General features: G+C 51.0%; 2 protein-coding genes across 5 annotated transcripts in view; one reads left to right on the forward strand and one right to left on the reverse strand.

The window, feature by feature from the left end:
• Positions 1-2,477, forward strand: LOC130888391 (sphingomyelin phosphodiesterase 5-like). Of its 2 annotated transcripts, none has more exons than XM_057791299.1 (7): positions 1-937; positions 1,029-1,101; positions 1,325-1,465; positions 1,535-1,624; positions 1,719-1,782; positions 1,856-1,991; positions 2,066-2,477. In XM_057791299.1, the coding sequence occupies exons 1-7, from the start codon at positions 68-70 to the stop codon at positions 2,153-2,155; spliced, it is 1,464 nt and encodes a 487-aa protein (XP_057647282.1). In that variant the 5' UTR covers positions 1-67; the 3' UTR covers positions 2,156-2,477. The 2 variants fall into 2 exon arrangements, with proteins under 2 accessions (XP_057647282.1, XP_057647283.1); XM_057791300.1 differs by having other exon boundaries at positions 1-388; positions 704-937; positions 1,325-1,624.
• The window catches only part of Oplah (5-oxoprolinase, ATP-hydrolysing), a 30,612-nt gene continuing 5,036 nt past the window's right edge, over positions 2,210-27,785 (reverse strand). The window contains exons 1-27 of one of the 3 annotated variants that reach the window (XM_057791296.1): positions 11,845-11,980; positions 11,073-11,296; positions 10,809-11,000; positions 10,251-10,350; positions 10,042-10,165; positions 9,750-9,945; positions 9,503-9,668; positions 9,260-9,398; positions 9,105-9,172; positions 8,700-8,965; positions 8,451-8,563; positions 8,194-8,364; positions 7,896-8,033; positions 7,671-7,809; positions 7,424-7,536; positions 7,089-7,240; positions 6,324-6,484; positions 6,126-6,227; positions 5,873-6,047; positions 3,969-4,153; positions 3,727-3,873; positions 3,506-3,640; positions 3,222-3,371; positions 2,971-3,128; positions 2,729-2,889; positions 2,512-2,609; positions 2,210-2,379 (exon numbers count right to left, since the gene is read on the reverse strand). In XM_057791296.1, the coding sequence (XP_057647279.1) occupies positions 2,233-2,379; positions 2,512-2,609; positions 2,729-2,889; positions 2,971-3,128; positions 3,222-3,371; positions 3,506-3,640; positions 3,727-3,873; positions 3,969-4,153; positions 5,873-6,047; positions 6,126-6,227; positions 6,324-6,484; positions 7,089-7,240; positions 7,424-7,536; positions 7,671-7,809; positions 7,896-8,033; positions 8,194-8,364; positions 8,451-8,563; positions 8,700-8,965; positions 9,105-9,172; positions 9,260-9,398; positions 9,503-9,668; positions 9,750-9,945; positions 10,042-10,165; positions 10,251-10,350; positions 10,809-11,000; positions 11,073-11,243 (3,867 nt within the window). In that variant the 5' untranslated portion in view covers positions 11,244-11,296; positions 11,845-11,980 and the 3' untranslated portion in view covers positions 2,210-2,232. Of the gene's footprint in view, positions 2,380-2,511; positions 2,610-2,728; positions 2,890-2,970; positions 3,129-3,221; positions 3,372-3,505; positions 3,641-3,726; positions 3,874-3,968; positions 4,154-5,872; positions 6,048-6,125; positions 6,228-6,323; positions 6,485-7,088; positions 7,241-7,423; positions 7,537-7,670; positions 7,810-7,895; positions 8,034-8,193; positions 8,365-8,450; positions 8,564-8,699; positions 8,966-9,104; positions 9,173-9,259; positions 9,399-9,502; positions 9,669-9,749; positions 9,946-10,041; positions 10,166-10,250; positions 10,351-10,808; positions 11,001-11,072; positions 11,297-11,844; positions 11,981-27,785 lie in introns of those variants that run through there. The other 2 variants (XM_057791295.1, XM_057791297.1) reach the window with 2 other exon arrangements.

Genomic DNA, 27,785 nt, shown 5'->3' on the forward strand with positions numbered 1-27,785 from the left:
TGTGCCGCCTGGTCTTGACCTCCTGCAGTTCCGGCGGACTCTTAAGGATTCAACTCTCCGGCTGGAAATGAGTCTCCCTGACGTTTCGCTGCGAAGGAGCCCCGTTCGCCATGAACCCTCACTCGATTGGCCCCCGACACCTGACGCCCTGAGGCCTTCACCTTTCCCACATCCCGTGCTACAAGCCCTATATGGTTTATCCCGCAAGCTGCTCTTCCCAGCCTACTGGTCTCTGGACCAACTGCTGGGCTGCTGGGCACCAATGGCACGATCCAGTAGTCTGGGGTGGCTCAAAGTCCTGGCAGGAAGTGGGGCGGCGTTGCTATCGCTGATGGTAGTCGGCCTACCCCTGGTGCTGTTTGGCCTTGTACTCTGGCTGCCCCTACAGGTCTGGCGCCGCCCCTTCTGCTACCAGCCCCCTCCAGCCTGCTGGGTTTGGCCACAGCCCTGGCACCCGCCTGCTGAGCGCGTGCGCTGCTTTGCCTTTTTCACTGCCAATCTGTGCCTGCTCCCTGACGGGCTGGCACGCTTTAGCAACCTGTCGCACAGCCAACAGCGCGCGGAGGCCATTGGTGCTGTACTGCTAGGTAGCCTTCGAACGTCACACTATGGGGCTACTGGATGCAGCCAGCCGCTGCCTGTGGTGCCTGGCGGTGAGCTGAGGGCCACAATACCTACGGGTTTGGACTTCGTGTGCCTGCAGGAAGTGTTCGATCTCCGCGCAGCTCATCGTCTTGTGCGCGTCCTGGCGCCAAATCTGGGCCCAGTCCTATACGATGTGGGCACATTTGGCTTAGTGCCCGGGCCGTACTTCAAGATACTGGGCAGTGGACTTCTACTGGCCTCGCGCTACCCGCTGCTGCGTGCCACCTTCCGGTGCTTTCCTAACGCTGGTCGCGAGGACGCCATGGCCTCCAAAGGTCTACTTTCTGCCCAGGTACTAACAGGCTGCAATGCATCCTAGCAGGGAGAGGGTAAGCAATGGGTGTAACAAGCAAGGAGAGCTAGAACTGTGGGTGGCGTTGCAGGCACAACTGGGCATCCTGGATGGGCGCCGTATCGTGGGATACCTTCATTGCACACACTTGCAGGCACCCGTTGGTGAGCTCTTCAGGGGGGGTTGTTGGAAATGTGGGCAGCCCCTCTTCTCTCCTTTGAGAGCAGTAGATCCCTAACCTCATCAACATTTTTGTCCCTACGCCCTGGTGTTTGTTTCCTGCCCCTCAGACATCCCAAGAAATGCTTGGGTGGGTTTACAGATAAGGACCTGGGTATGGCCTTGGATCCCCACTCTGGGCTGAGGCAACCCCAACTCTCCTCTTAGAAGATGGGCATATTCGCTGCAAACAGCTGTCACTGCTCCTGGAATGGGTGGAGGAGTTTGAGGCCGAGAGCAGCCAGAGTGGCGAGGCTGTAGCCTTCAGCGTCCTCCTGGGAGACTTCAACTTCGACAACTGCTCACAAGGTGAGAAGCTGGGGCAGGTGGAGCCGAGAGACCCAGACCTGCCTGCTAAGAAACGGTTTTCTTCTACAGATCATGCAAAGGAACAGGAGCACAAGCTCTTCAGCTGTTTCCATGACCCCTGCCGGCTAGGCACCTGCCAGGAGCAGCCCTGGGCCTTGGGTACTGCTTCTGTAGAGGAGGGGAGAGCAGGTCTGTGGGATCCCAGTCAGCAAGACTGCCACTGATTCCGCTCTCCCTCTTCCCGACTCCACAGGGACAATTCTGAGCACTTCTAAGCTACACCACGCCATTGCCAGCTCCCCAGAGATGCTTCGGAGGTAAGTGGAATGAGCCCAGGCAGGTCATCTAGGAGGAACTGCCCTAGCCTCAGTGATGCTGTGCCTCTCCTAGGGCCCTGAAGGAAGAAAAGGGGCGCCGCCTCTACCTGGCAGGACCCCCTAGTGGAATTCACTCAGATAAATCCTGGCAGGGTCGGCGCCTGGACTATATCACCTACCGCGGAATACCTGGGAGTCGCCTGAGTCCAGTAAGTGCCTGAGCTGGGGGCAGTTGGGCTTGCTCAGACTGCAAACAGCTCTCAACTTGATGCCTGCCCCGCAGGAAGTGGAGCAGGTGACTTTCAGTACTGCGCTGGCTGGGCTCACAGACCACTTAGCTGTGGGCCTGAAGCTTCAAGTTGTGTGCTCCTGACTCTGGCACACAAAGGGACGACGAGTGAGAAAGACCATCAATATCTGTGCGACTGAAGGATCTTTATTGGGGGACACTCACACAGCTTCCTGGGCACGGCGGTACTCATATACACTGCCGCGCTCTGGAAAGGCTGGAAAGAGCGGAGGCGAACCCGGAGGTGGCGCTGGGTCCTCCGGGTCTCCGTAGCCTCCACCGCCGGGTGTGTGAAGGCAGAACACATCCTGTAAAGAAGAGCAGGTTCAACACAGGTGTGGCCTTGTCCCGGTAAGATCACAGAGGACACTACACAGCCACCCTAGCCAAATTAAAAATTTTGCATCTCTGATGTTTACCACACAGGCTGCGTCTCTTACCCCGGGGTACACGGTCACAGATGTCTTCCCGCCCAAATTCACCGTGCGCCCGTCCTTTCTGATCAGGAGGTTTAAGCCCCGCGCACCAGGCTCTCCCCCTACAGGAGGAGGAAACAAGGAGATGGGGGTCAAGGGAGGTAGGGGCAAGAGATGGGATCCTGAGGTGGCAGGCAGCGACAGGGCAAAAGAGGCTGGAAAGGGCTGGAGAGTCACCCACCGTAGAGGCCATAAGGCTGGAAGGCCCGGCGCTCGGTGAGCACGGACAGCAGCGCCTCTTCCCGAAAGACCAGCTCTCGGATAACACCATCACCTCCCCGGAAGCGGCCTCGGCCCCCAGAGCCTGGCCTCAGCTCAAAGCGGCGCAGGATAACTGGGTACCTGTGCAGATAAAGAGCACAGCAAATGAGCGGCTGACCCATCTCCAGATCAACTGCCTATCACTATGGCTGCTCAGCTCACCGGCTCTCCAGAATCTCCGGGTCCGTGATACGTGTGTTAGTCATGTGACTGTGCACACCACTGCGCCCATGCCAGCCAGGTCCGGCGCCCGCACCACCAGCCACCGTCTCATAGTATCCCATCCGGGCATTGCCCAGGGTCACATTGTTCATACAGCCCTGACAGAAGCATATAACAGTATTTTGTTACTGTGGGTATCCACCCCCACCACGCTGTTTTCCAGCAGCTCCCAGACCTTTGCTCCACCACACCTGGGAGGCTGAACAGGCCCCGAAAGCCCCCAGAATGACGTCCACTACTCGCTGAGATGTGAGCACGTTGCCGCCCACCACTGCTGCCTCTGGGGATGGGTCCAAAATGGAGCCTTTGGGAATTATTACACGCACAGGAGCCAGGCAACCCTGGTGAATGAACAGGGTGATTAATTAGGGATGGGTACCATTCAGATTCAGATAAAAATTCTACCACCCTAGGCTGTTCTATTGGGCTGCCTTTGTCTTCAGGCAAACCTCAGAGTGACCTCACCCCTACGAACCTGGTTAAGTGGGATGTCACGGCCCACAAGACAGCGCAAGCAATAGATGAGAGCAGACAGTGTTATGGCCCTTGGGGCGTTGAGATTGCCAAACACCTCAGACCCGGAACCGCTGAAGTCAAACACTGCGCTGCCCTGCCCACAAGGAAGAAAGGTGTGGCCCTCAGCAACTGGTCACACCCCAGAGGCCAGTGTTGTCCCCACGGCCCTCGCACACTAACCTGACTCAGGTTTATCTGAACATGCAGACAGATCGGGGAGCCGTCATCCATGTGATCCTCTGCAGATACCTCGAGGGGCAGGCCCCGGGCCTGCCGGGAAGCTCCGAAAGCCCGAAGCATGTCTCGAACTGCTAATTCAGCGTTTGCCTAGCAGGAAAAAGGTTCAGGCTAGCCATGCCACCTGCAGGGTGGCCCTGCTACCTTGGAGCCACGACACTGCCCCATGATGCTCTCAGGCCCACCTGAATATGGCCCATATAGGCCTGCACCACATCCAAGCCATACTGCCCGATCAGCTCGCCCACCAGCTGGATGCCCTTCTGGTTGGCTGCCACCTGGGCACGAAGGTCCGACAGGTTGTCATGCAGGTTCCTGGTTCCACTGCAGCCGGAGATCTTGCCTGGTGCCTGCAGGGCCTCTGTCACCGCTGGATGGTGGATGGACAGGGTCACTACTGAGTTACCTTCCATGCCCCCAGGAACCTGTGTGCCTGCCTGTTCCACACCCACGACACACACACTGGGCACTGGGAGCACCCTATTGACCTCCCACTGACTCGCCACCTCCCCTGGACTCTGATGTAGGCTCCATCCTTCTGCTGAGCCTTCTTTTTTTTTTTTTAATATTTATTTATTATGTATACAATATTCTGTCTGCATGTTTTGCCTGCAGGCCAGAAGAGGGCACCAGACCTCATTACAGATGGTTATGAGCCACCATGTGGTTGCTGGGAATTGAACTCAGGACCTTTGGAAGAGCAGCAATACTCTTAACCGCTGAGCCATCTCTCCATCCCGCTGAGCCTTCTTTTGCAGTCCAGCATCTGGAGCACCTCTGGCAAGCAGCAGTGCCAATGACTTCACTGGAGCTGGATGTGGCTTGGGAGCTGGTGGGTTCGTCCCTAAGCAAGCCCATCCTTTTCCAGGCTTCCTCTACACCTTGCAGGAAAAGGTTTCTCTGATACGCATTCCACAAGCACCTTGCTGTCTGCCCTATGTCCTGCCTACTCCCACTGGCCTCCTAGTACTTCAAGAATATAAGGCAGCACAGGGCGGAGACACAGCTCAGCAGTCAAAGAGCCCTTGATGCTCTTTGAGAGGATTCAGGATCGATTTCCAGCATCCACACAAGGGGCTCTTAACTGCCTCTAACTCCAGTTCCTGAGGATCTTGTGCTCCCTTCCGGTCTCCAAGGACACCTGCAAACATGTGGTGCGCACACACACACACACACAATCGGGCACCTGTCATCTCACAGTTTCCTACATCTAGACAAGACTCCCCTCCGCTCCTGGAAGCAGTGCCGTCTAGCCCAGGGACGACACCACACCAGGGGAACCCCTCACTTCACCGTCTTGGTCGTGGACTTCCCTGAGGTTTTCCTGGCCACTTGAACCCTCAGCCACATGGTTACACTTGTGTCTCCATGATCCACCTCAGCTCCCAATGGTCAAGGTTATGTATCCTAGGTGTCTGTGGCACCCAGAGTGGCCTACCATGCCCTCATCTTAACTCCAGAATTCCTTTTTGACTCCTCAGAGCCGTATGACCTCAGAACAGGGCCATCTTTTCCAGTGCCTCCATCTTGCCTGCAGCTGCTCTATACTGCTCAGAGCAGAGCCTCCATCCTGTAGCCGTCTACACCTGACCCGACAGTCCCTCCCACCACCCTCTGCCACCTGGATACCCACACTCTTTGAGGGTGACTGCAGCTGTTACCCCTGACCACTCTGCTCACCCTCAGGGTTACTCTGCAGGCAGGTGTGCTCCAGCTGCTCCGCTGACTGAGACCCAGACCCAGACAGGGATCCTGCAGCCTCAATACCCAGTGTAGCCTGGAGCAGTAGCTAATCTTTTCTACCTGCTGCCCCCTTGGATGTCTTGGCCAACTCCCCACCCCAAAGTCACCTTCTGGGAGACCATCTCTGGCTCCAACATCAGTCATCTCAGCTCTCTGCGCATCTGAGATGACTTACAACTGCCCTGAGAGGGCGCCACATGTCTTTGCCATGCCTCATGGCAGGCCTGAGCTGATAAATCAGGATGTATCTACCAGTTGTGTATCAGGATCCTGACCAGCCTGGTTCTTGGTAGCAGCCAAGCATCCTTGCCTGCTGAACCATCACTGTGACCCGTCTCCAGCTTACCCTCTTCCTGGAAGACGCCTCCCTGGACCAGTTTGAAGGATAGAAAAACAGCACCCTCCTGTTGCAGTGTGGTAGAGTGAGGAGGCATAGAGCCTGGCGTGATACCCCCAATGTCTGCATGGTGCCCTCGGCTGGCCACATAGAACACGGGCCGTGACTGGCCTGGCCAAAATACCTAAGGGGTAAACGGCAACCATCAGCGGCACCAGAAACCTCTCGTCCCTCTGATGGTAGCCAAGGCAGCACTCCTCACCGGTGTGATAACTGTCAGGTCTGGGAGGTGACTGCCCCCTGCACTCGGATGGTTGCTGAGCAGCACGTCACCAGGATGGAGGTCAGCTCCTAAGTGCTGAATCTGAAACCAGGAGACACATACAGAGTGGAAAAGGAAAGTGAAGTCATGGGAAAGGGAGGGGGCAGAAAGGAATAAAACAAGTCACCATCACCACACCTGGAACTGTACAGTCTCCTGCATGGCACCCAGGTGCACAGGAATGTGGGGAGCATTGGAGACCAGGCCCCCGTCTGGCCCAAAAAGGGCACAGGAGAAGTCGAGGCGTTCTTTGATGTTGGTGGAGATGGCTGTGCGCTGAAGGATTCGACCCATCTGCTCTGGGGGGCACAGAGTAGTAACCAGGTAGCCCCATCATCCACCAAGAAAGGACTCACAGGGTGAAAGCCTTCTGCACTCAAACCCAGCAGCTTTTCCTGTGCTCTGGGGAAGACCAGGGTGGCAGCACACCTTCTTGGGCAGGAGGGCCATAGCCAGGTGTATGTCAGCTTATGAAAAGAGCGTTCTCTTTCCTGCCTGCCTTGAGTCTCTTCAACTTCCCTCCCTGACTGGTGCAACAAGAACCCGATCTCCAAGCTTGGACCCCTGGGCTCCTGAAAGCCTATGGCCTGACTCTGAACAGATGAGCTCATAGCGGCTGCCTCTTTTCTCTCCCTAGATTGCTGAAAATCACATGACTCCTGGTGAGACGAAGAAAGTGCTTGCCCTGTGTAAGGCCTGCTCTTGCAGCAGGGAGTGCAGTTTCAGAGCCAAGGCCATACTGCTCACCCCACCACCCTTCCCCTTGGCACACACTTGTCAGGTCAGCACATGCAACAAGAGCCAATGCGACCCCACTTGTCTGTACTTTTGCCTAGTATGCAATCCCTCATATCCTATATCACATATGCCAGCGCTACAAGGAAGACAAAAGTATCCACTCACCAGCAATGCTCATGAAGCGGTGTGAGAAAATAGACAGCTGGATGGGGTCAAGCTTGGTGCCCGACATGCTAGGAGCCTCAGCTCCCACAGAAATGCGGATGTCCCCTGTCTCAGTCACCTCTGCTTGGCAACCTGGTTCTACGAGGATGGTGCTGGGGGCAGGGGACACAAAGGAGCTACAAGAAGGCTGGCCACAACCTCCCCCCAACCAGGGATGTCACTAGTCCATGCCAGGAGATGCCCCGATGATGGAACCTCTGCAGCCCTGAGCCAAGGGATCTGCTGTGAAGGGCACTGCAATAACCCCTCCAAGGCTATACCCAACCCAGGCTTACCTGTTGCTGTCAATGATAAGGCAGGGCCCCTGGAGCTGGTGCCCATAGCCCAGCTCTCCTAAAAGGTACACGGGGGTCTCTTGATAACCCCCCTCAAAGTAGCACTGGGTCACCTGCAGAGGGTGTGGAATGAGCTGGGCTCCTGGATCACCCTTCCTGAGGCCCCTCAACATGACTGAGCTTCCCCATCAGCACTTGTCCCCAGGTCCTAAGGATGTAGGTGGACCAGCACAGCAAAGCCTCCAACCTTGTCTACCCGTGGAGGTCCAGTCTTGGCTTTGGGGGTGTCCTCCAGGCGAAGTCCACTACGGCCAGTTCCCCGCACTCGCACATCGTCTACCACCACTGGCCGCTCAGGAATGATGAAGCCAAACTCTCTCAGGTACCTGCGCTCACCCATCCAAGGGACCAATCAGAAGAAGGCAACCAGAGCAGCAGGCCACATGCTAGACCCACAGAAGGGCACATATACCTCTCAACAAACGCTGCTCCAAAGTCGCCAGCACGGGGTGAGTGGGCTGTGGCCGGATGCTGATGGGCAGACACCATTAGGGCACAATCAGTGCCTTGGTAACGAAGATGCAGGAAGCCCTCAGTGCTGATCTGAGACCTGCAGGAAGCAGGTTAGGCCATTCACCCAGTGCCTTCTGAGGATACCTGCCCTACTTCCTCACACTCTGAGACCATTGCCCTAAAGCCATCCCGTGGTACACAACCAAAGGGCTGGTGGAGATAATACCAGCCCTGTGTTCAGTGGTCCATAACTCTACCTAGAGAAACCCTGGGCCCGCAAGGCATCCACACACTGCTCCTCCAGGCGGCTCAGTCTCTGGTCCAGTTGCACAAAGGTTTCAGGTGTGTAAGACAGGGAACAGGGCTCCTGTGCTTCGTGAACCACATCTGCCAAGGCCAGTCCCAGTGCTGACAGCAGCCCACTGTGCCTGCAGAAATGGTGGCACAGAGGTGTGGGGACACTCCTCAGAGCCAGCTCCCTCAGCTAAGGGCATATGCCCATGTACAAACTTACCTGTGAATATGCACAGTGTCCATACCCAGGGCCCGGGCAATGGCACAAGCATGCTGCCCACCAGCTCCTCCAAAGCAGGCTAGCACGTGGGCTGAGGGGTCATGACCTCGTGCCTGGTGATTCAGGAAGGGTCAATAAGTAGTCTTTCCTACCCTGGACGGGCTCCCACCCCATCCCATTTCTGGTGGGCTGAAAGAGTATGGGAGCAGGGCTAGGACAGACAGGTGATGGTGGACAGAGGGGGCATACCTGTGTGAGGGCACGGATAGGCCGGCACATGGCTTCATTGGCAACACGTACAAACCCCATGGCCACCTCCTCCAGACTTAGTGGGGAAGCTGGGCAGGGTCCACTAGTCAAGAAGCTGTTGACCTCAGTGGCCACAGCCTCTAGTGCCTTTCGGGATGCCTCTGGGGACAGTGGCTGGTCTTCTCCAGGCCCAAAAATGCAAGGGAAAGAGGCCGGCAGCAGGCGACCCAGGACCAGGTTAGCATCTGTCACAGTCACAGGACCCCCTGGGAAGCAGGCACAGTGTGTGGGTTGGAGGCTAATGGAGCAAACCAGATGTGGGCAGCAGGGACAGAGACAGGGAGTAGAACAGACTAGAGCACCACCCAGAAGGAGCGGCCTGTCAGAGCAGAGGCTAGCTCTTACCTTTGCGGTAGCAGGCAGGACCTGGGTGAGCACCTGCTGACTCCGGCCCAACCACAAAGAGGCCAGACCTTGGGGGGGGGGGAGTAAAGGACTGGAATTAGAGGTGGGGAGGATTAAAAAGCCGACAGGTCCTGACTGAAGAGATAGGCACTGACCTGAAGAAGAGGCGGGAACCCCCACCAGCTGCCACTGTGTTGATGTCCAGCTGGGGGGCCTGGAGGGTGACACCAGCTGTGCTAGCCTCAAAGACATGCTCAAATTCTCCAGCATAGCGGCTCACATCTGTGGATGTGCCTAACAGGGATAAGATGCCAAAAGTCACCCAAAGACCCATATCCCCAGTCTCATCCAGCTAGGCTGCGGAGTCTCCCCTCATATACCAGCTTTGGCCGTCATACCTCCCATGTCAAAGCCAATGACAGGCTGACCGCCTTCCAGCTGGTAGGTGGTAGCTGAGTAGCCAACCACACCGCCAGCAGGGCCAGAAAGCACGGCCCTGGAACCACTGAAGGCATCCATGGGTGCCAGGCCACCATCAGAGCGCATGAAAAGTACTTGCACACCCTGGGAATGGGGAGAATGGAGAGTGATGTCATAGGCAGGCACAGGGGTAGGGCCTGGGGTGGGGTGGCCAACGGGCCTCACCTTTAGTTGGCCCTGGAAGCCACGGCTGAAGCCCTGCACATAGCGCTGGATGGTGGGAGTGAGGTAAGCATCAGCACAGGCCGTGTGCCCCCGAGGGACAATGCGTACCATGGGCATGGCTTCCGAGGACAAGGACACGTGGGTGAAGCCCAGCTCCCGGGCCAGTGCACCCACCTGCTGCTCGTGCTGGGCCCACCTACAACGAGAACCCAGGGGGCTCTGTGCCTCCCACCCAATACCCTTCCAGCTTTCCTCTGGACCAGGCCTCCACCCACAATAAGCCCTCACTCACGTGTACGAGTGCATGAGCACCACAGCCAGACTACGGATGCCCCGAGATAAGAGCCCCTCCAGCTTCCCACGCAGGGCTCCCAGATCCACAGGCTGCTGGATCTCTAGCAGGTCCCCTGTACGGCCTGAAAGAGCCCATATCCCTCATTCAAAAGTTGCTAGCTCTGCCTCCCCCAAGAACCTCACACAGGCGGCCAGCACCATCCGCACCTTTAACAGGAGAGCCGGCACCTGGTTCTCCATGGTACAGCACCACTCGCTCCTCCACCTCCAGCACCTCCTCATACAGTACCTCTGGCATGGGCACAGCCTGAGGGCAGGCAGAGGCTTAGAAGAGACCCAGGCCTGAGGATTCTGTGGGGTCCTGAGTGGCTGGAGCAGTGCAGGCAAGGGGATGTGTCCCAGAAAGTGAGGAGAAAATCAAAACGGCCTGGCAAGACCCATCCAGGCTCCTCCCTGCACCTAGGCACTTAAGTGGGGGTAGAACCAACCACTGGTACCCCCAGAGGGCAGCTTTTTCCAGGAACCCAAAGGTGAAATCTCCAACCCCTCACCCTGAACAGTGCTGGCTTGGACTGGCAGGGTACCACGGGCTTGCTTGGCAACTATGGGGACAGAGTCCTGCTGGCAGTGCTCAGTCTCCTTTATGCCTATCAACAAGTGGATTTGGCCATCGTTGCTTCACCGCCCTCCCCACAGGGCCTTAGCTGGGAAAGGGAGGGGAGTGCACAGATTTACCTAACACCCAGCTGGCATGGGAGAGCTCACCAGGTCAAAGAGGTCTGCCCGGGCCTGGGTGCCAATATGCAGCAGGTCTCGGAAACCCCGTGTCACGAGCAGTGCCACCCGTTCCCCCCGTCGTTCCAACAATGCATTGGTGGCCACTGTGGTACCCATGCGGATGCTGGCAATGCGACTGGTGTCTAGGGGTCGGTCTCGAGGCAGCACCACACCTCCCTCCTGGGGACCACATAGTCAGTGTGAGACCTCAGGCTGGGGTTTCCCTCACCCGCTACCTTTGCCCTGGCCCACCTGCTCCAGGATTCGGCGGATGCCCTCTGTGGGTGCATCTGCATAGTTGGCAGGGTCCTCTGAGAGCAGCTTCAGGACACGCACATGCCCTCCTGGGCACTGGGCAAAAACATCTGTGAAGGTGCCACCACGGTCAATGGCAAAATGGAAGCGCCCTTCTGGGCTGCCCATGATGGCGGGGCTGCAGTCCAGCCGTAGCTCTTCAGATAGTAACCCTGGAAGAACTGGACACAAGAGCCTGTCGTTAGGGATAGGGGGACTGGGATTATGCCTGAGGGGGCATAGTTTCTAAGCAGAGGCCAGGAGGGGAAAAGGTGGAGTCCAGTTCTAGGAGATGCCCCGGGGAAGAGTCAAAGAGTAGCTCTGGGTTTGGTAGGAGCTGCAGGAGCAGGTCACAGGGTGGCCAGGCAAGGCCATCTGTCAGCCCAGTGTCCCCACAGCACAGGTCTGAAAGTCCTGGTGCCGACAGAAAGCCAGGACCTGGAGTAGAGGTAGAAGGGCCGCTGGACCCTCGAGCCCTTTTATGCTGGGGGAGCCTGGGTTCTTTCAGCAAGAAAAGGCGCTGGAGTGTGCAGGTAAGAAATAGCTCCACTTCCTGCTTTGCTCAAGCTTCAGGGCCAAAGCCTTAGGACCACTGGAACCCTGCAGAGCCGGTACAACAGTGGGGCGAGGCTAAAGCCAGGGAGACAAGAGGCTTGGAACAGCAGAGCCCCGAGAGGGAAGTAGGGAAGGCGGTAGCTGAGTAGGTAAGGACTTCTGCACAGACCCCCACCTGCGTGCAACCGCAATCCGTCTGGGCTGGGAAGTCTCGGGCTTGTGTTCTCCCGCTGCGCTTCCCACAGGCCCTGCCCCCACCTCGGGGAGGAGCCTGCAGACCCGAACCCTCTCCCTGAACGCACACACAAGCCTGGCGGGGCTGGCCCTCCGGGTTACATAAGAGCGGGCCGGGCCTGTGCAACTCCTCCTTTGGCCAGACCGATCCACGGAGTGACTGAGTGGCCCTGCCAGCTGGGGCGGACCCAGTGCTTTGGCTCAAGGGCACCTTGGTTTTGGGAGCTGCTGTACCTCTCTCTACATGTTCTGGTTCGCCAAGCGTGGGCTCCCTTGACACCCACCTTCAGGTCTCTATGTAACTGGCTGAGTCCTAAAGTAACAGTATTTCTGATGTACTCAGACTGTTCCCCAGCGTGGGAGGACCCGAGGCAGGAGCTAGGGTAGGTGGAAAGGACCCCGAAAGGAACGATGGGAGATAGGAGGATCTAGGAGGGCTTCCTGCCTCCGGAAAATCCTCTTATGTGGGCATGTGAAGTTGCACAATGAACAAGAGGCCTCTCTGCACACATGCCCCGGTCAACTCCACAGCGGAAAAATGGTTCAGCACACCTAAATCGATGTCTCTCCTGCAGTGTGGAACTGGTGTTCCCTCCACAGGATGACTTATCCAGGGGCTCTACCCTCCTGTCTGTCTAGTCAGCCCTTAAGGGGGCCTAACTCTAAGGAGGAGAAAGTGCACTGGCAGAGGAGGCCCCAGGACAACCAGAATTTATATGCAAGGAGGACCAGCGTTGTTTTCTTGATTCGTTCCTTCACAGGCTTTAGCCCCAGGAAAGCAGATCCTTCTCCCTTGGCCAGCATCTCTAAACTTTCTAAGATTCAAGGGAGACTCATTTGTGCTGGCTGGTTGGAAGTGGGGACTTCTGCAGGCAGGCCACAGGCTCTGGATTCCAGAGCAGGGGAGACAATCAGCCATGTGTGATGGTGACACTGCCCTACAAAGGTGACCCCTCAGGACCTTGGGAAGTCTGTTGAACCTACAGGCCTTACCCACCATGCTAGGCTAGATGCCAAACAAGCTTAGGGCACACACTCAAGCCCCCACCCCCACCAAACTAAGTGTCTTGTAGAATATTATTTTAAGGTGTGTTTCATTTGTTTATGCTGTGGAACATTTGTTTTAATGATGCAAAGATGTGGTGCATTCTTTAATGTTGCATTTGTTTAACTCTGTGAAGCTGTGAACTGTGCCTGTCTAAAACACCTGATGGTCTAATAAAGAGCTGAACGACCAATAGTGAGGAAAAAGAAAGGATGGGGGAGCTGCAGACAGAATAAATACAGGGGGAGTAAGGGAGATAAAGGAGTAAGAGAAGAAGGGGCTAGTCACCCAGCCAGCCACAGAGTAGAAGTGAAAGTCAGATTACAGAAGTAAAAAAAGGAAAAAGCCCAGAGGCAAAAGGTAGTTGGGATAATTTAAGTATATATATATATATATATATATATATATATATATATACATACATATATATATTATATATATATCTGGCTAGAAACAAGCCAGACTAAGGCCGAGAATTTATAAGAAAGAATAAGTCTCCGTATATGATTTATTTGGGAGCTGGGTGCCCCCCCCTCGCCCCCGCCAAAATGCCCGAAAAGTAAAGAGTAAAAAACAACCAACAACAAAAGTGCACCGCTGGCTCTCATGGCCTGCTTGGACCTTGGAGGCTAGGGTGTAGGTGAGCTGGTTATGCATGAGAGCTGCGGGCTCTGGACTGCACGCCACACTTCAGGCACTGCCTGGTGCCCTCGGGCATTCCAAAACTGCCCTCACATCCCTTCCTTGTTTTGTGGATGCCCAATCTGTCAGAAGTCCTTTTACTGCGACTTTCAAAACAAATCCAGAGTAAGGCCTGTAGTGCAGGCCTGTAATCCCTGCATAGCTTAGTGAGACTTTAATTTCAAAACAAAAAACAAAGCGGGCTGAGTGCAGCTCGGTAGTAGTAGACGACTTGTTTCATATACAAGAGGCCCTGAGCTCTATCCCTAGTTTGGATAGACAGTGTGTGTGTGTGTGTGTGTGTGTGTGTGTGTGAGAGAGAGAGAGAGAGAGAGAGAGAGAGAGAGAGAGAGAGAGAGAGAGAGAGAGAACACACCCAGAACCAGAAGACAGTCTTCCCTGGAACTCCCTCTTTCTTCTGCATCAACCTCACACCCAGCTGGCTGCCACCTTAGGGCATTTGCTCTAATGGTTCCCTTAGCTTGGAAAGTTTTCCCCAATCACATGACTCCTGCTTCATTCGGCGCAGCTCGACGTCACTTTCTCAGAAGTGTCATCTCCTCTCTCCTGCGTGGACGTCCACGAGTTCATCCCACCCTCTTCCCTGGGCTGGCTCCACTTCACTCTTTCTACCACCAGCACCCAATAAGGAACTTGTGGTCCCACTCCATAAGGTCAGGTCTTTGCATGACTTCTTTCCATTTGGGCACACGCTGGATGAGAGGACTCTAAAAGATGCCCGTGGCTCACCTCTCTCAGCATCCTTGAATTTGATTGTCTTACGTCTGGACAACCAGGGGTTGGCAGTCACTTCTGCCACGAAGCTGGAGCTACAGAAGCCCAGGCTGCTGCCCCTGCTCCTCAGGACTAGCTTCAGCTCTTGGTTCTCCTGGATGAGCTGCACCAGCCGCCGTAGCTCTTCATTCTCCTGTGCCAGCCGCTGGATCTCCTGTCGCAGGCCCTCATAGCTGCTGAGAAGGGACATGCCCAGGAGAGGTGGTCGGTGGGCTGGCCAGCAAAAGGAGACTCTGCCATTGTGAGGTCAGCATCTTACTCCCACCTCTGCATTCCAAGACTGCCAAGGCCCACTCTTCCTGTCCGCAACAGGTTTCGTCTGATTTCTGGCTCTGAAGCTTGGATCACCAGAGATGCCCAGACACCGCCATGGGTCTTTGGATTTCTTTATTAAGCTCTTCCTGGAAGGTAGAAGTTTCTCTGCCCTGGTCCAGCTTAGGGGTGTCACAGGGAATAATCAGGTTTCTCTACCACTCACCTGCCACTGACTACACCCCCTTGGTCTCCACGTAAAATGACGGATCTGAGCAAATGGGTGTGACATCTGAGTCCGATGGTGGTGCAGCACCCAAGGAGGTCGGGGAGGGTGGGTATTGGAGCTACCCTGCAAGGGTGGGGTTTGTGTCTGGCCTCATGAGTGAACAGCAATGACCAGGGCAGGTACAGCCTTAATAGACTGAGGAACTCATTGGGTGCATGGAAAGGGCTGATGGCCAAGAACTGGATCAAGCAGCCATGGTCTTACCCACAGGGACAATGGATTTGCATCTTACACTGGACTCTTATAAAGGACTTTCTTCCATCCAGTCTGTCTTGTAAAAGTCACTTGGATTTCATGACTGTTTCTTCATTATTGTTATTTGCTTCATATCGTTTCCTTTTTGCTTGCTTGATGAGTGCAGCTTTCACTTATTAATTTACAGGTTCTCCATGGATTTCTATGTCCTTTCCACAGTCCAGAAAACTCTGGCAAGAGTCCTTCGTTTGTGGTGACACAGGTGGAGGATGGGGAAGAATTGCCTAGGGCTATGCTGCAGGAGACTGGGTACCACGGAGCCATCTCTCTGGTTCCAAGCATTGACAATTTAAATAATTCCACAAAGAAACAACCCTAATGCCAGGAAACACAGAATGTTTCAGATAGTAGAGAGATTTTTACCCTGAATGAATGGCAGATCCAGTGAATTAAACCCCCAGACAGACATTCTGAACATAGAAGGTGAACTGGGATGGATAAAATTTCAAGACCCCGGTAAAGTTCTGTCATAGACCTTGTCACCGTTTTTCAGACCTGTACATGGGATGGCCTTAAGTCTGACGATGATTAGTTTATTAGTTTATCAGAGGGATAAAGGCAAATTATCCCAGATATGTCAAATGTCACTCCATGGGCCTTTCAAAGGATGGTCCTCTTCCCAGCAAAGAGATTCAAGGGTTAAAAGAGATTCTATGAAAAAGGGATGCTCCCCAGGCGGTGGTGGTGCACACCTTTAATACCAGCACTTGGGAGGCAGAGGCAGTTGGATCTCTGTGAGTTTGAGGCCAGCCTGGTCTACAGAGTGAGTTCCAGGACATCCAGAGCTACCCAGAGAAACCTTGTCTTGAAAAATGGGGGAGGGGGGAGTGACTGACCAGGGTCAAAATATTGAAGGGCTGACAAGATGGCTCAGAAGGTGAAAATACTTACTACCAAGCCTGACTACCTGAGTTCAAGCTCTGGGCCCCACAGGGTGGAAGAGAGAAAGCTGTCCTCTAACCCCACATGCTAGCTATAGCATATATATTCCTCCACTAAGTGTCAAACCCGGGACAAAAGGCTGAGGTGCCTATTAACATAACATAACAAAGCAGACCTGGCTATAGTGATATTTTATTTGTATTTTAATGAATTTCTATTTTAATAAATAAAGCTTGCCTGAAGATCAGAGAGTAAAACAGCCCCACTGGTCAGCCTTACAGACCAAGCAGTGGTAACACACACCTTTAATCCCAAGTTACCATACTAGTTTGCCATAGAAACCAGGCAGTAGTGGTGTACACCTTTAATCCCAGCCCTAGAGAGGAATATAAGACAAGAGGAGACAGCTCTCAGACAGTCTCATTCTGACATTCCTGGAGGCATTATCACCATTTTGGACTAAGGTGGAGGTAAGAGCCAGAGGCTGGCTGTTTTGCTTTTCTGACCTTCAGGTTGAACCCCAATTTCTATCTCTGAGATCTTATTAATCGTGCTACACCTGGTCACCAGCTTCTCCCAGTATCCCTCAATCACTACCTGTTACATACCCACCCTCTCCCTTGAACTCTCCAGTTCAGAGGTTGGGCTGCCCTTCCCCCAGAGGCTCTTCCCTCTATAATCCAGACATTTTGGTTACTCGCCCCTTTTTGGACCTTTGGCCTCCTGGCTGCAGTACCTGATTCTCCTCTCTTCCCTGTCCCCTTCCTTTCCCCCTCTCCCACATTGCCCAGTTCAGTCTGGTCATGCCCACTCTGGACTCTCCCAGATGGCCCTGCCTCTGACCATGCTCTCTCCATATCTACAATAAACGTTCTCTTCCACCACACCTAGCCAATGCCCTTTCTTTTTTATTTCTTTTTCTCATTCACCCCACACACTCCCATTCTCTCTCTCTGGGAGAGAACCTCTGCACTGTCTTGCCTAGTCACTGGTGGGGAAGACAAAAATCTTAATTCCTTGTCCTAAATAAAGACTTAATAGTATTTAATAATAGCAGACTTATATTTGATATTTCTTACAATATGGAGTCCAAGGTTATGAACTCCCTATGTAACCAAGAAGGACCATGAACTGCTGCTATCCTGCCTTTGAGTGCTAGGATTGAAATTCTGGGTCGAATGCATTCTAGGTAAATTTATTGTAGATATGCATATAGATAAATGTAGAGAGCATAGTCAGAGACAGGGCCATCTGGGAGAATCTAGAGTGGGCATGACCAAACTGAACTGTGCCATGTGGGAGAGAGGGAAGGCCAGGGATAGGGGAAACAAGAACCAGGTGCAGCAGTGAGGGAGCCAAAGGTCCAAAAATAGGCAGGAATCTAAAATGTCTGGATTATATAGGGAAGAGCCTCTGGGGGAAGGGCAGCCCAGCTCCTAGGCTGGAGAGTTCAGAGTAGAGCGTGGGGCTTACAAGCCTTACTCTGTAACAGGCAGTGACTGAGGGATGCTGGGAGAACCTGGGGGCCAGGTCTGCTTTGATATGTTAAGTAGGCACCTCAATCCTTTGTCCCAGGGTTTGAGACTGGACCCAAGTGATCCCCCTAACTCCATCTCCCATTGCTGGATTTACAGGTTTGCCCACACTGTCCAGTTGACATATTCAGTCCTGTATGGGGAGCAGGGTGGTGGTGATGCACACCTTTAATCCCAGCACTCAGGAGGCAGAGGCAGGTGGATCTCTGAGAGTTCGAGGCCAGCCTGGTCTACAAGAGCTAGTTCCAGGACAGCCTCCAAAGCTACAGAGAAACCTTGTCTGGGGGGAGTGAAGGAAAGAAAGGAGAGAGAGGAGAGAGAGAGGAGAGAGAGAGAGAGAGAGAGAGAGAGAGAGAGAGAGAGAGAGAGAGGAGAAAGAAGAGAGAGAATGAGAATGAATAGTTAGGGAACATTGGGTGGGCCCTCACTGCTGGCAGAACCAACTCCTCCCAACTTGCTAGGGGAGGCCCCTGCTTGGCTGTTGTGACGTGGATGGCAGCTGACTTCGTGTGCCTCCTGCCCCTGCCTCAGCTGTGGAGGCCAGTCTCCTCTGCTGGACTCTGCGCGGCTCCAGGACTAGAGAGAGTGTGCAAACAATGGCAGGCACGCTCCGGGGCCTCGACCTTAAGAACTCTGGCCCAGGCGGGTCTCCCAACAGGTTTGGGCCACCCTTTCACTCTGAATGGCCAAGGTCATACAACAAAGCCAAAAGCATTTATTTAAGATCTACTGAGAGCTGGCCCTGGGTCTGAATTATGAAAGCTTTCAGACTCTGGGAAAGAAGACCTGAGGACATGAGGCCCACAATCTCTTAGGAGTAGGAGCCAGGCCTCACTCTGGGAAAAGGAAACCTATTTATTCCCAATGCCTCACAGACCAACCTGGGGAAAAAGAGGGAACAGAAGGACCCACTCCTACCCAGGCTGTCAACTCTGGCTAATCTGAGGATAAGATTGGAGACATTCAGGCCTGAAGACAATGACAACCTCAGGGAAGAGCCATCAGCAGAGATGTGGCAAGCCAGCTAGAAATGTAACAAAATCAGGTTCAGAGAATTGAAAAAAGCCCCTGCTGATATCCACACCTTGGGTAGCCACAGAAGAGAGTTTCTGGCTGAGGAAAACATTGTGACTGTGGGGAAAGGAATGCGGCAGACAAGAGCCAAAATGGCCGTGGGCTGTCTTAGACCCTTACACAGGATTGTTACCAATCTCTGTATCTGATTGAACGTCCTAATGTGATTAGGCAAAGCTCCTGGAATGCACCAGTAGGCTTGCTTATTATGTCCAACCCACCCTAAACCTGTGAGAAGCACCTCAAGCTTTCTACAGAAGAGATTCTGAGTCATTCTGGGTAGACGCACTTGTACCCAAGCATCCAGGACACAAAGGTGTACCTGCCATTGGCCAAGCAATTGAGGTTCCAGGTGTTGGCCACCAGAAGGAAACACTGATGGGCCAATCTCGTTGGGGCAAGGCCACAGGACTGCAGACCCTGGAATGTCGTTTGCTTTTGTTGTGCCTTTACATGTTTGCTGCAGCTCTCTTTCTCTGGTGTGAGTGGACGTGGGGAGATCTCCACTGCCGGTAATATAGTGTTTATCTCTTGGAAACAGCCCATTCTACTGGGCATTTTTATCTGTGGATTGTCAAAAAGATGACCCCTCCCTAAGCTGTACTGTCTAATTTGATAACGAGAGCTTATACAGAGTTTTGATGAATGAAAATAAATACATGGAAATGTTTCACAGCCAGGGCCCGTGAGTCTCACCTAAGGAGCTGCATGGATTGTGCCTCAAGTTAATAATTAACAAGTGAGTCCCAATAGCCCATCTAGTTAAAATTCTTTTAACCTTAATGTTAGGAGATGTTCACAGGTTTCAAAGTGCATCACAGCTGAAACAAAGCTTTGAAAATAACAAAGTTAAAAAAAAAAGAAAAGAAAAAGAAAATAACAAAGTTAGACTAAGATGTTTTTGTTAAATAGCTTGGAGGTTTAAAAAAAAACCCAAGAAGACAATCTAAAGTTTTAGAAAGGCACATAATTGAATTCGGAACGCGTTAAGGTCAGGGAACAAGAACAAAGCAACCCAATTATCGTTGACTGACTACCTTTCTTGCTAGGATTGGTTGATGATCAGGTGATGATTAATTCCTTATAGCCATTTTTGCTCTCAATCTTCTACTATAAAAACTATTGGCCGGGCGGTGGTGGCGCACGCCTTTAATCCCAGCACTCGGGAGGCAGAGGCAGGCGGATCTCTGTAAGTTCGAGGCCAGCCTGGTCTACAAAGGGAGTTCCAGGAAAGGCTCCAAAGCTACAGAGAAACCCTGTCTCGAAAAACCAAAAAAAAAAAAAAAAAAAAAAAAACTATTGATGCACTGGGTGGCAGTGGCACACGCCTTTAATCCCAGCACTCGGGAGGCAGAGGCAGGTGAGTCTCTGTGAGTCTGAGGCCAGCCTGGTCTACAAGAGCTAGTTCCAGGACAGCTAGGGCTGTTACATAAAGAAACCCTGTCTCAAAAAACAAAACAACAACAAACAAAAAACAAACTATGGATATGTACCTTAAAGATTTAAAGTAGATCTGGCTGATTCTTCTTCATATATAAAAGTTTAGGTTTGTGATTCCTTTAAGATTCCTTATAAGATTACCTTTCAAGATAAGTAATAAAGTAATTGCCCCTTTCTTTGTAACTGCAAAATGCAGCCTGCCAGTAAAAGACCTGACAAAAATACCTTGCATACACACACAGTTAATTTATAACAAGTTGCTTGGATATGAATGAGAGTGGGTTCTTGGGTTAATTTTTTTTCACCTGTAGTAAGTAAAATGCTTAACCATGTAAGGGAGATGGAAGACATGCTGTCTTTACTGTTTGTTTTCTATTCATTGCACTCATTCACTTGAAAAGCCGAATGGAACCATGATGTAATTCCTTTTTTTTTTTTAATATTTATTTATTTATTATGTATACAATATTCTGTCTGTGTTTATGCCTGAAGGCCAGAAGAGGGCGCCAGACCTCTTTACAGATGGTTGTGAGCCACCATGTGGTTGCTGGGAATTGAACTCAGGACCTTTGGAAGAGCAGGCAATGCTCTTAACCACTGAGCCATCTCTCCAGCCCCCCATGATGTAATTCCTATATTGCCTGAAAAACTTGGAATATATAAGCTGTAAAAAAATATATACAGCAGAAGCAACACAGAAAGAGAAAGAACATAGAAAGAACATTGAGAGAACAGAGAATAAAGAAGGAAGCCACCAGGGTTAGAAAGATGGCTCAGCAGTTAAGAGCATTGGTTGCTCTTCCAGAGGACCCTGGTTCAATTCCCAGAACCCACGTGGCAGTTCACAACTGTCTGTAATTCACCCTCATATAGGCAAAATACCAAATGCACAATAAAATAAATATTAAGGAAGGAAGCCATCAAGAGAGTGTGTGAATATTTTTTCTAACCCCGCCCCCAGCGCCAGACAGAAGAGTCTAGCACAGGCTGACTCCATGCATTTCTCTTCCAAGTCCTGTGCTGCTGGAGGCTGGTCCCCCACAGTAGTATGTACCCACTCCCCAGCAACCAGAATACCAGTGACAGCTGTGAGCTCCCAAATATGCTGACTATGCCACAAAGACTCAGAGCAATCCACCCCATTTTTGTTTTGTTTTGGTATTTGGTTTTTTGCTAAAAAGCATAGACTCTTCACTTAGCCCTACCGATACCCAATGGGGAACTTAAAACAGAAAAAGGGTTGACATCTCTGCCTTCATTTTACATCTGTCTCCTTTGCTTTAAACTTGGGGTTACATCTCACTTCTACATATTAATACATATATCAGCTGTATAGAATGACTATATAACCACCCCATGGTATGATTAAGGGGGAAGTTTTTGTTTTTGTTTTTTGAGACAGGGTTTCTTTGTGTAGCCCTGGCTGTCCTGGAACTAGTTCTGTAGACCAAGTTCCTGTAATTCAGAGCTAGGTATCTATGGGTTGTGATTTGGTCCCTGATACTGTCTACATGTAGGAAATACTGGAACATACCCCAACCACATGCATCCCTGGCAAAACATGGGAGTCTTGTTTTCCCAGGAGCCTAAGCACAAGCTCTGACCATCAGTGGGTGAACACTAACCTGTGCTGCCCCAGGGAGAACTTCCAGCTTCCTAAACACTAGGGTTGGGGACACCAAGCAGTGACATCAGAAGTCATATACAGTGAAGGAAGTGGACCTCACAGAACTGAAGAAAGACAAGCCAAAGAACCTGGCCAATGCAAAGTTACTGCATTTCCTAGTTTTCAACTCATGCAAAGAGTCAGTATAACAGGACTCCTGTACCAGAAGAAAGCAACTCTGGCCTCTGGAGGGGCCAGAGTCGGGACTCCACAAAAGGGTCAAAGCATTACTTATCCAGAGGCCTAGGAACAGCATCATGTGCTGGCAAAAACAGTGGCCCTGTACAGTGTGTTAGCTGTTTCCAATCACTGTAAGAAAATTCTGAGAACTTTGAAGGAAGAAAAGTTTCTTCTGACTCACAACTTTGGAGGCTTGAGCCCATGGCGAGGGTGGCCTTGTGGAAGCACCTGTAAAAGGGTCTGCTCACCTCAGGACAGCAAGGAGACCGATGTGGAATATTACTTTAACTAGCTAAAGGTGTGTTATATTTGTTTATGCTGCATTTGTTTAATTATGTAGTGATGTGTTGCTGCTTCACCTTGCCTGCCTATGGCCCATGACTGGTCTAATAAAAAGGTGAACGGCCGGTAGCGAGGCAGTAGAGAGGTAGGTGGGGCTGGTGGGGCAGAGAGAATAAACAGGAGGAACATAAGCTCTGCAGAAGAGAGAAGGGAGAGTGAGAGAGCGAGAGCGAGAGCGAGAGAGAGAGAGAGAGAGAGAGAGAATAGAGAATGGGAAGAAGAGAACAAGAAAGAGAGAGAGATGCCTGGGGCCAGCCAGTCAGCCAGCCACCAGCCCAACATGTAGTAAGACATACAGAATGATAAAAGATTTTAAAAAAAAAAGAAAAAGAAAAAGAAAAAAGAAAGAAAAACCCTATGCAAAACTTAAATGAAGAGAAACAGGTTAAATTATATTAAAAGAGCCAGTTAGCAACAAGCATAAGGCCGGGTGCCAGGCAGTGGTGACACATCCCAGCACTCGGGAGGTAGAGGCAGGTGGATCTCTGTAAGTCTGAAACCAGCCTAGACTACAGAGTGAGCTCCAGGACAGGTTCCAAAGTTGCACAGAGAAACCCTATCTCGAACTCCCCCCAAAAAGGTAAGGCCAAGCACTCATAACTAATAAGTCTCCAGGGCTGGAGTGATGGCTCAGCGGTTAAGAGCATTGCCTGCTCTTCCAAAGGTCCTGAGTTCAATTCCCAGCAACCATGTGGTTGCTCACAACCATCTGTAATGAGGTCTGGTGCCCTCTTCTGGCCTGCAGGTATACACACAGACAGAATATTATATACATAATAAATAATAAATATTTAAAAAAATACTAATAAGTCTCCGTGTTATTAATTGGGAGCTTGGTTGGTGGCCCAAAAGAAAGCCCACTACAGAAGATATGAGACAGGAAAGGCAGGGTCCCCTTATCTCCTGTAAGTTTGCTCTCGATAGACTAACCAGGCCCCACTCCTAAAAGGTCCCACAACCTCCCAGTAGCACCAAATTAGGGAACAAGTCTTGCCATCAACGCATGGGCTTTTGAAGGATGTTCCAAATCGCAACATCTGGTGTTACTGCCACTCCCCAACCTGTACAGCAGAGACCAAGGACCTCAGACTCTCAACACTATGTCTCCTGCTCTGGACATAATTTTGTCTTTTTGTGTTCCCTCTTCTAACACCTCTGTCCCAGGTCCCCAAACACCTTACCACCCACAGGACAGTGTTTTACATGGACAACCTACATTATAGTGTATGGCCTAGGACTCACTGTCTAACAGAATGGTGGCACAACCTGCTAAAGGTACGTGGGACATTGTCTGCTGGGGTGCATCTGCGCTGCCCAAGGGAGTCGGGTTTCAGAGTCAGGCTAACTGTGAAGTTAAAGGATCAACTCTTTTCAGGTTGGGGGCTTGGCAAAGGGTTCATAGGGCCATATTTTAAAATATTTTTATTAAAAATATGTTTTGCATGATGTGGTAGCTCATGCCTTTAGTCTCAGAACTTGAGAGGCAGATATGGGTGGATCTCTGTGAGTTCAAAGCCAGTCTAGTCTACAAAGCCAGTTCCTGGCTGGGGATGAGAGCACATGCCTTCACTCCCGACTCTTGTGAGGAAGGCAGAGGCAGGCAGATCGCTGTGAATTATAAGCCAGCCTTAGTCTCCTTACGGAGTTAGAGTTATACAGTGAGACCCTGTCTGGAGAAAAGAAAATTTGAGGCAGTATTTCAAATATCCCAGGTTGGATTTGAATTCATTAAGTAGCCAGTGATGACCTTGAATTTCTGTTCCTTCTTCAAGGAACCATCTGCAGATCATGGGATCCTGCTTCATGAGGTTATATTGGGGTGCACTTAGTTTGGACTCAATGAGACCACTCGCTTCTTGATAAACTGCTGCTCTGCTTGCTCTGATGGGGAAACAGCATCTAGGAACACAGCTTCCTTCTTCTGGTGCAAGTTATAACATGAGGGGCTGATGAGACTGGCTAATGGGGACTGGTAATTCAAGAAGAATGGAGGATTAGTCACAGACAAGAAAACCCAGGGCGCCCTTAGATCACTTGACTGGTATGTACAATGTGTGAAAGAAATCTGTTACCAGGTTTCTTCCAATTTAACAAAGTCATAATATTTTACCTGTAAGAGATTCTACCTGGACACAACCAACTTATACAGCCTTCAGCTTTGTTTTTCTTTAATTTTTTCAAGATTCATTTATTTATGCATATAAATGTATGAATGTGCACCATGTGCACGTCTAGTGCCCAGGGAGGTCAGAAGAGGGTGTTGGATCCCCTAGAACTGGAGGTAAGGATGGTTGAGAGCCACCATGTGGGTTCTGGGATTCAAACCCAGATCTTCTGCAAGAGCAGCAAGTATTCTTTACCAGTGAGCCCCAAACCTCAGCTTTTTAAACTGTGGGTCATGTCTGATTTCACTGTAGTCCTGTTTCTACACACGCACACACACACACACACCCCATGTACACTTTGTACACACACATTATACCTTGACAACAAAGCTACCTGAGATGCATCAGCTTAGATTTGAGTATATTATGAAGTGCAGTGTTTCACTTTGACTCAGAAACATTTTGTAAAATATAATACTTAATTATTGAAAATAAGAATTTTAGTGTTTGGCTATCATCATCCTTCAGCATGGAAGCAAAAATTAGTCTGTCTTTGGTTTGGATTTTGTTAGAATGCTTAATTTTATTTTTTTCCTCTTTTCATTATTCATGTTTGTTGTATATTTGGGATGTATGATCATAATTCATTGTATAAATGTATGAACCTATACCAAAAAGAAAGAATAAATATTAGGGTCACCTCAGCTATCAGCAAGTTTGAGGCCACCACGGGCTACATGAAACCCTGTCTCAAAACACCAACAGATAATGATCAAATATTTTAGAAAGAAAATTAAGTTACTTTCTCTGTGTAGAAGGTGACATCATAAAAGAATTGTCTTCAGAGGCTGTCAGCACATACATTTAAAAAGGGTAGGGGAATGTGGTACATTAGGCAGTTAGATAGCATTGGTTTTTTTTTTTTATTTTATGTGCATTGGTGTTCTGTCTGCATGTATGTCTGTCTGAGAGTGTTAGAGCCCCTGGAACTGGAGTCACAGACAGTTGTGAGCTGCCATGTGAGTGCTGGGAACTGAACCCAGGTCCTCTGCAAGAGCAGCAAGTGCTCTTAACCGCTGAGCCATCTTGCCCCCAGTCAACTTAAGTTTTTTACTGCATGTTGGATTTTATTTTGCTTAATTCTGAATCTACAACTCTCAACTCTCCCTAATCTCAGAGGGTCTGGTTTAAAAAAAAAAAAAAAAAGAGTCCACACAGCAGGCCTGAGAAAACTCATCAGGATGTGCAAGGCTGCTGGTGTCTGGGCACGCACTTTTGGTGAGCTGCCCACCACTTCCTGGTAAGAGTGGCTTGCTGTGACTCAACTGTTTGTACAGCTCCTGCTGAACAGCAGCTTTCTGTCTGGGAGTTGGGAATCTGGGTGCCTGCCAGCAGAGCATGCACTAAAACCCCAGCTGTGTCTCCGAGGACCTCCCTGGCAGAAAGCATCTCAACATGTGCTGCCCCAACTTGTTGGGGGAATGAAGTGTCAGCATGAGTCCATCCGAGAGGACGCTGGAAGCTCGCACCTAGATTCTTTAAGACTCCATGAACTTCTCCCCTTCGCTGGCTGTGATTTCAATCTAAGTGCCCTCAGCCAGGAGGAGTACAGTTATCTCCTGAGTTCTGAGACCTCCCAGCAAACTACATCCTTAACACAGCCCTCAAATTTGTATAAGTGTTAGGATCCATGATGGTTAATTTTGATACTCAACTTGGTTAGATTAAGAAAAACCTAGCCCGGGGCCTAGAGAGATGAGAGTTAAAATACTGGCTGCTCTTGCAGACGACCAGAGTTCAGTTTCCAGCACCCATGCTTGGTGACCACAATTGTCTGTAACTCCAGCTCCAGGGGACCCAATATCCTCTTCTGGCCTTTGTGGGCACTCTCAAGACACCAGGGAATGCATATTCATACACACAGACACAGAGACAGAGAAATAAAAATATAAAAATCTTTTATAAATCAAAGTATAATCAGCAGAGGCACACTTTCAGTGGTGTTTCTGATGAGCATTTCCAGAGAAAATTACTGGAAAGGGAAGATTCACCCTGAAATGGGGTACCCCTTCCCATGGGCTGGGGCCCCAAACAGAAAGAGAAAAAAGGAAGAAGCCAGATGAATACTGGTAATTGTGTTTCTCTGCTCTTTGGCCACCTGCTCCTGCCACATGAACTCCACTACGCCTTCCTGCCATGATGGGCATCATCCTCTCAAACTGAGTCAAGGTAAAGCCTCCTCCCAAATCTGCTTTTTGTCAGGCATTAGATTACAGCAACAAGAAACTTGATAAGGTCCCCGAATCCTCGATCTATCCAGATGTATGTTCTACAGCTAGAGTATGGGGTCAAAGCCAGAGGGAGGTAGGGGAGTGGTCTCAGACCCTGAACCTGATGAAGCCACGTTGAGGTCCTTGTTCCTAAGGGGTGGAAGAACACTCTTACTAGGAGACATGGTGAGGACTCTGGAAGCAGCAGCAGCCACCAACCTCCTCTGGACTCCTTAGGCTGAAGACCAGCATCATTCTGGCTGTTCCAAGTTGCTGAGGCTGGCACCACCCAGTGGGGTAGGCCTTTGGACTTGCTGAGGCAATTCAGTATAGTCATCTGTGGTAAGGACCAGCAGGACACAAGAAAAACAACCCCAACCCAACAGGGACAGCAGATGCTGGGGCCACCCATGTAGGAAGACCTGAGCTACTGGACAAGGGAGTGGCTTAGTCCCGCTGCTGAGGATCAAGGCTGAAGATGGCTCAGCCAAGCTGCATCAGCAGGGACTGACTCCTATAACTGGTGCCCAGCCATCACGAAAGCACAACCATTGTGATGGGGGTGTTGGAACTGTTAGTATTAGGGTCCCTTAGACTATTTCTCCAGCCCAACACAGAAGATCCAGTTTACCTGCTGTCTTGTAGGAAAATGTTGACAGTCCTCTCATTGAGGTGTGGGATCCAAGTCCCCCACACTGGTTTTGTGTGTCTTGGAAAGTTCATCTTTGGGACCCACCCATCCTCTCTTCACACTACTATATACACTCAGCTCACTGTTTTAATTCTTAAGGTTGGGTAGTGACATGCATCTCTTTATGCACTAACGGGGGCTGTATGATGGGGAGCTGCAGGTGAAAAGGGTGAGCTCCTTGCTAATGATCATGACCACTCTGAAACAGATACCATGAGGTGAGGTGCTGGATGTGGGCGGAGGGAGAGGCTCTCTCTTTCCTTCCTGTAGACACAGCATCCTTTCTATTGCCTGGACTGACATGAGAGATTGGAACATACAGAGCGAGCAAAGCAAGAATAACAAGACTGTTAGGTCAGAGATCTCTACCTGCTCTAGTT

This window comes from Chionomys nivalis, chromosome 17 (assembly GCF_950005125.1).
Source record: "Chionomys nivalis chromosome 17, mChiNiv1.1, whole genome shotgun sequence".
In the NCBI taxonomy this organism is placed as follows: Eukaryota; Metazoa; Chordata; class Mammalia; order Rodentia; family Cricetidae; genus Chionomys; species Chionomys nivalis.

Coding starts and splice junctions, on each gene's coding strand:
- LOC130888391 (XM_057791299.1), top strand. CDS start 68: ATGAGTCTCCCTGACGTTTCGCTGCGAAGGAGCCCCGTTCGCCATGAA. Junction 1,102..1,324: donor ACACTTGCAGGCACCCGTTG/GTGAGCTCTTCA, acceptor CTCTCCTCTTAG/AAGATGGGCATATTCGCTGC. Junction 1,625..1,718: donor GGAGCAGCCCTGGGCCTTGG/GTACTGCTTCTG, acceptor CCGACTCCACAG/GGACAATTCTGAGCACTTCT.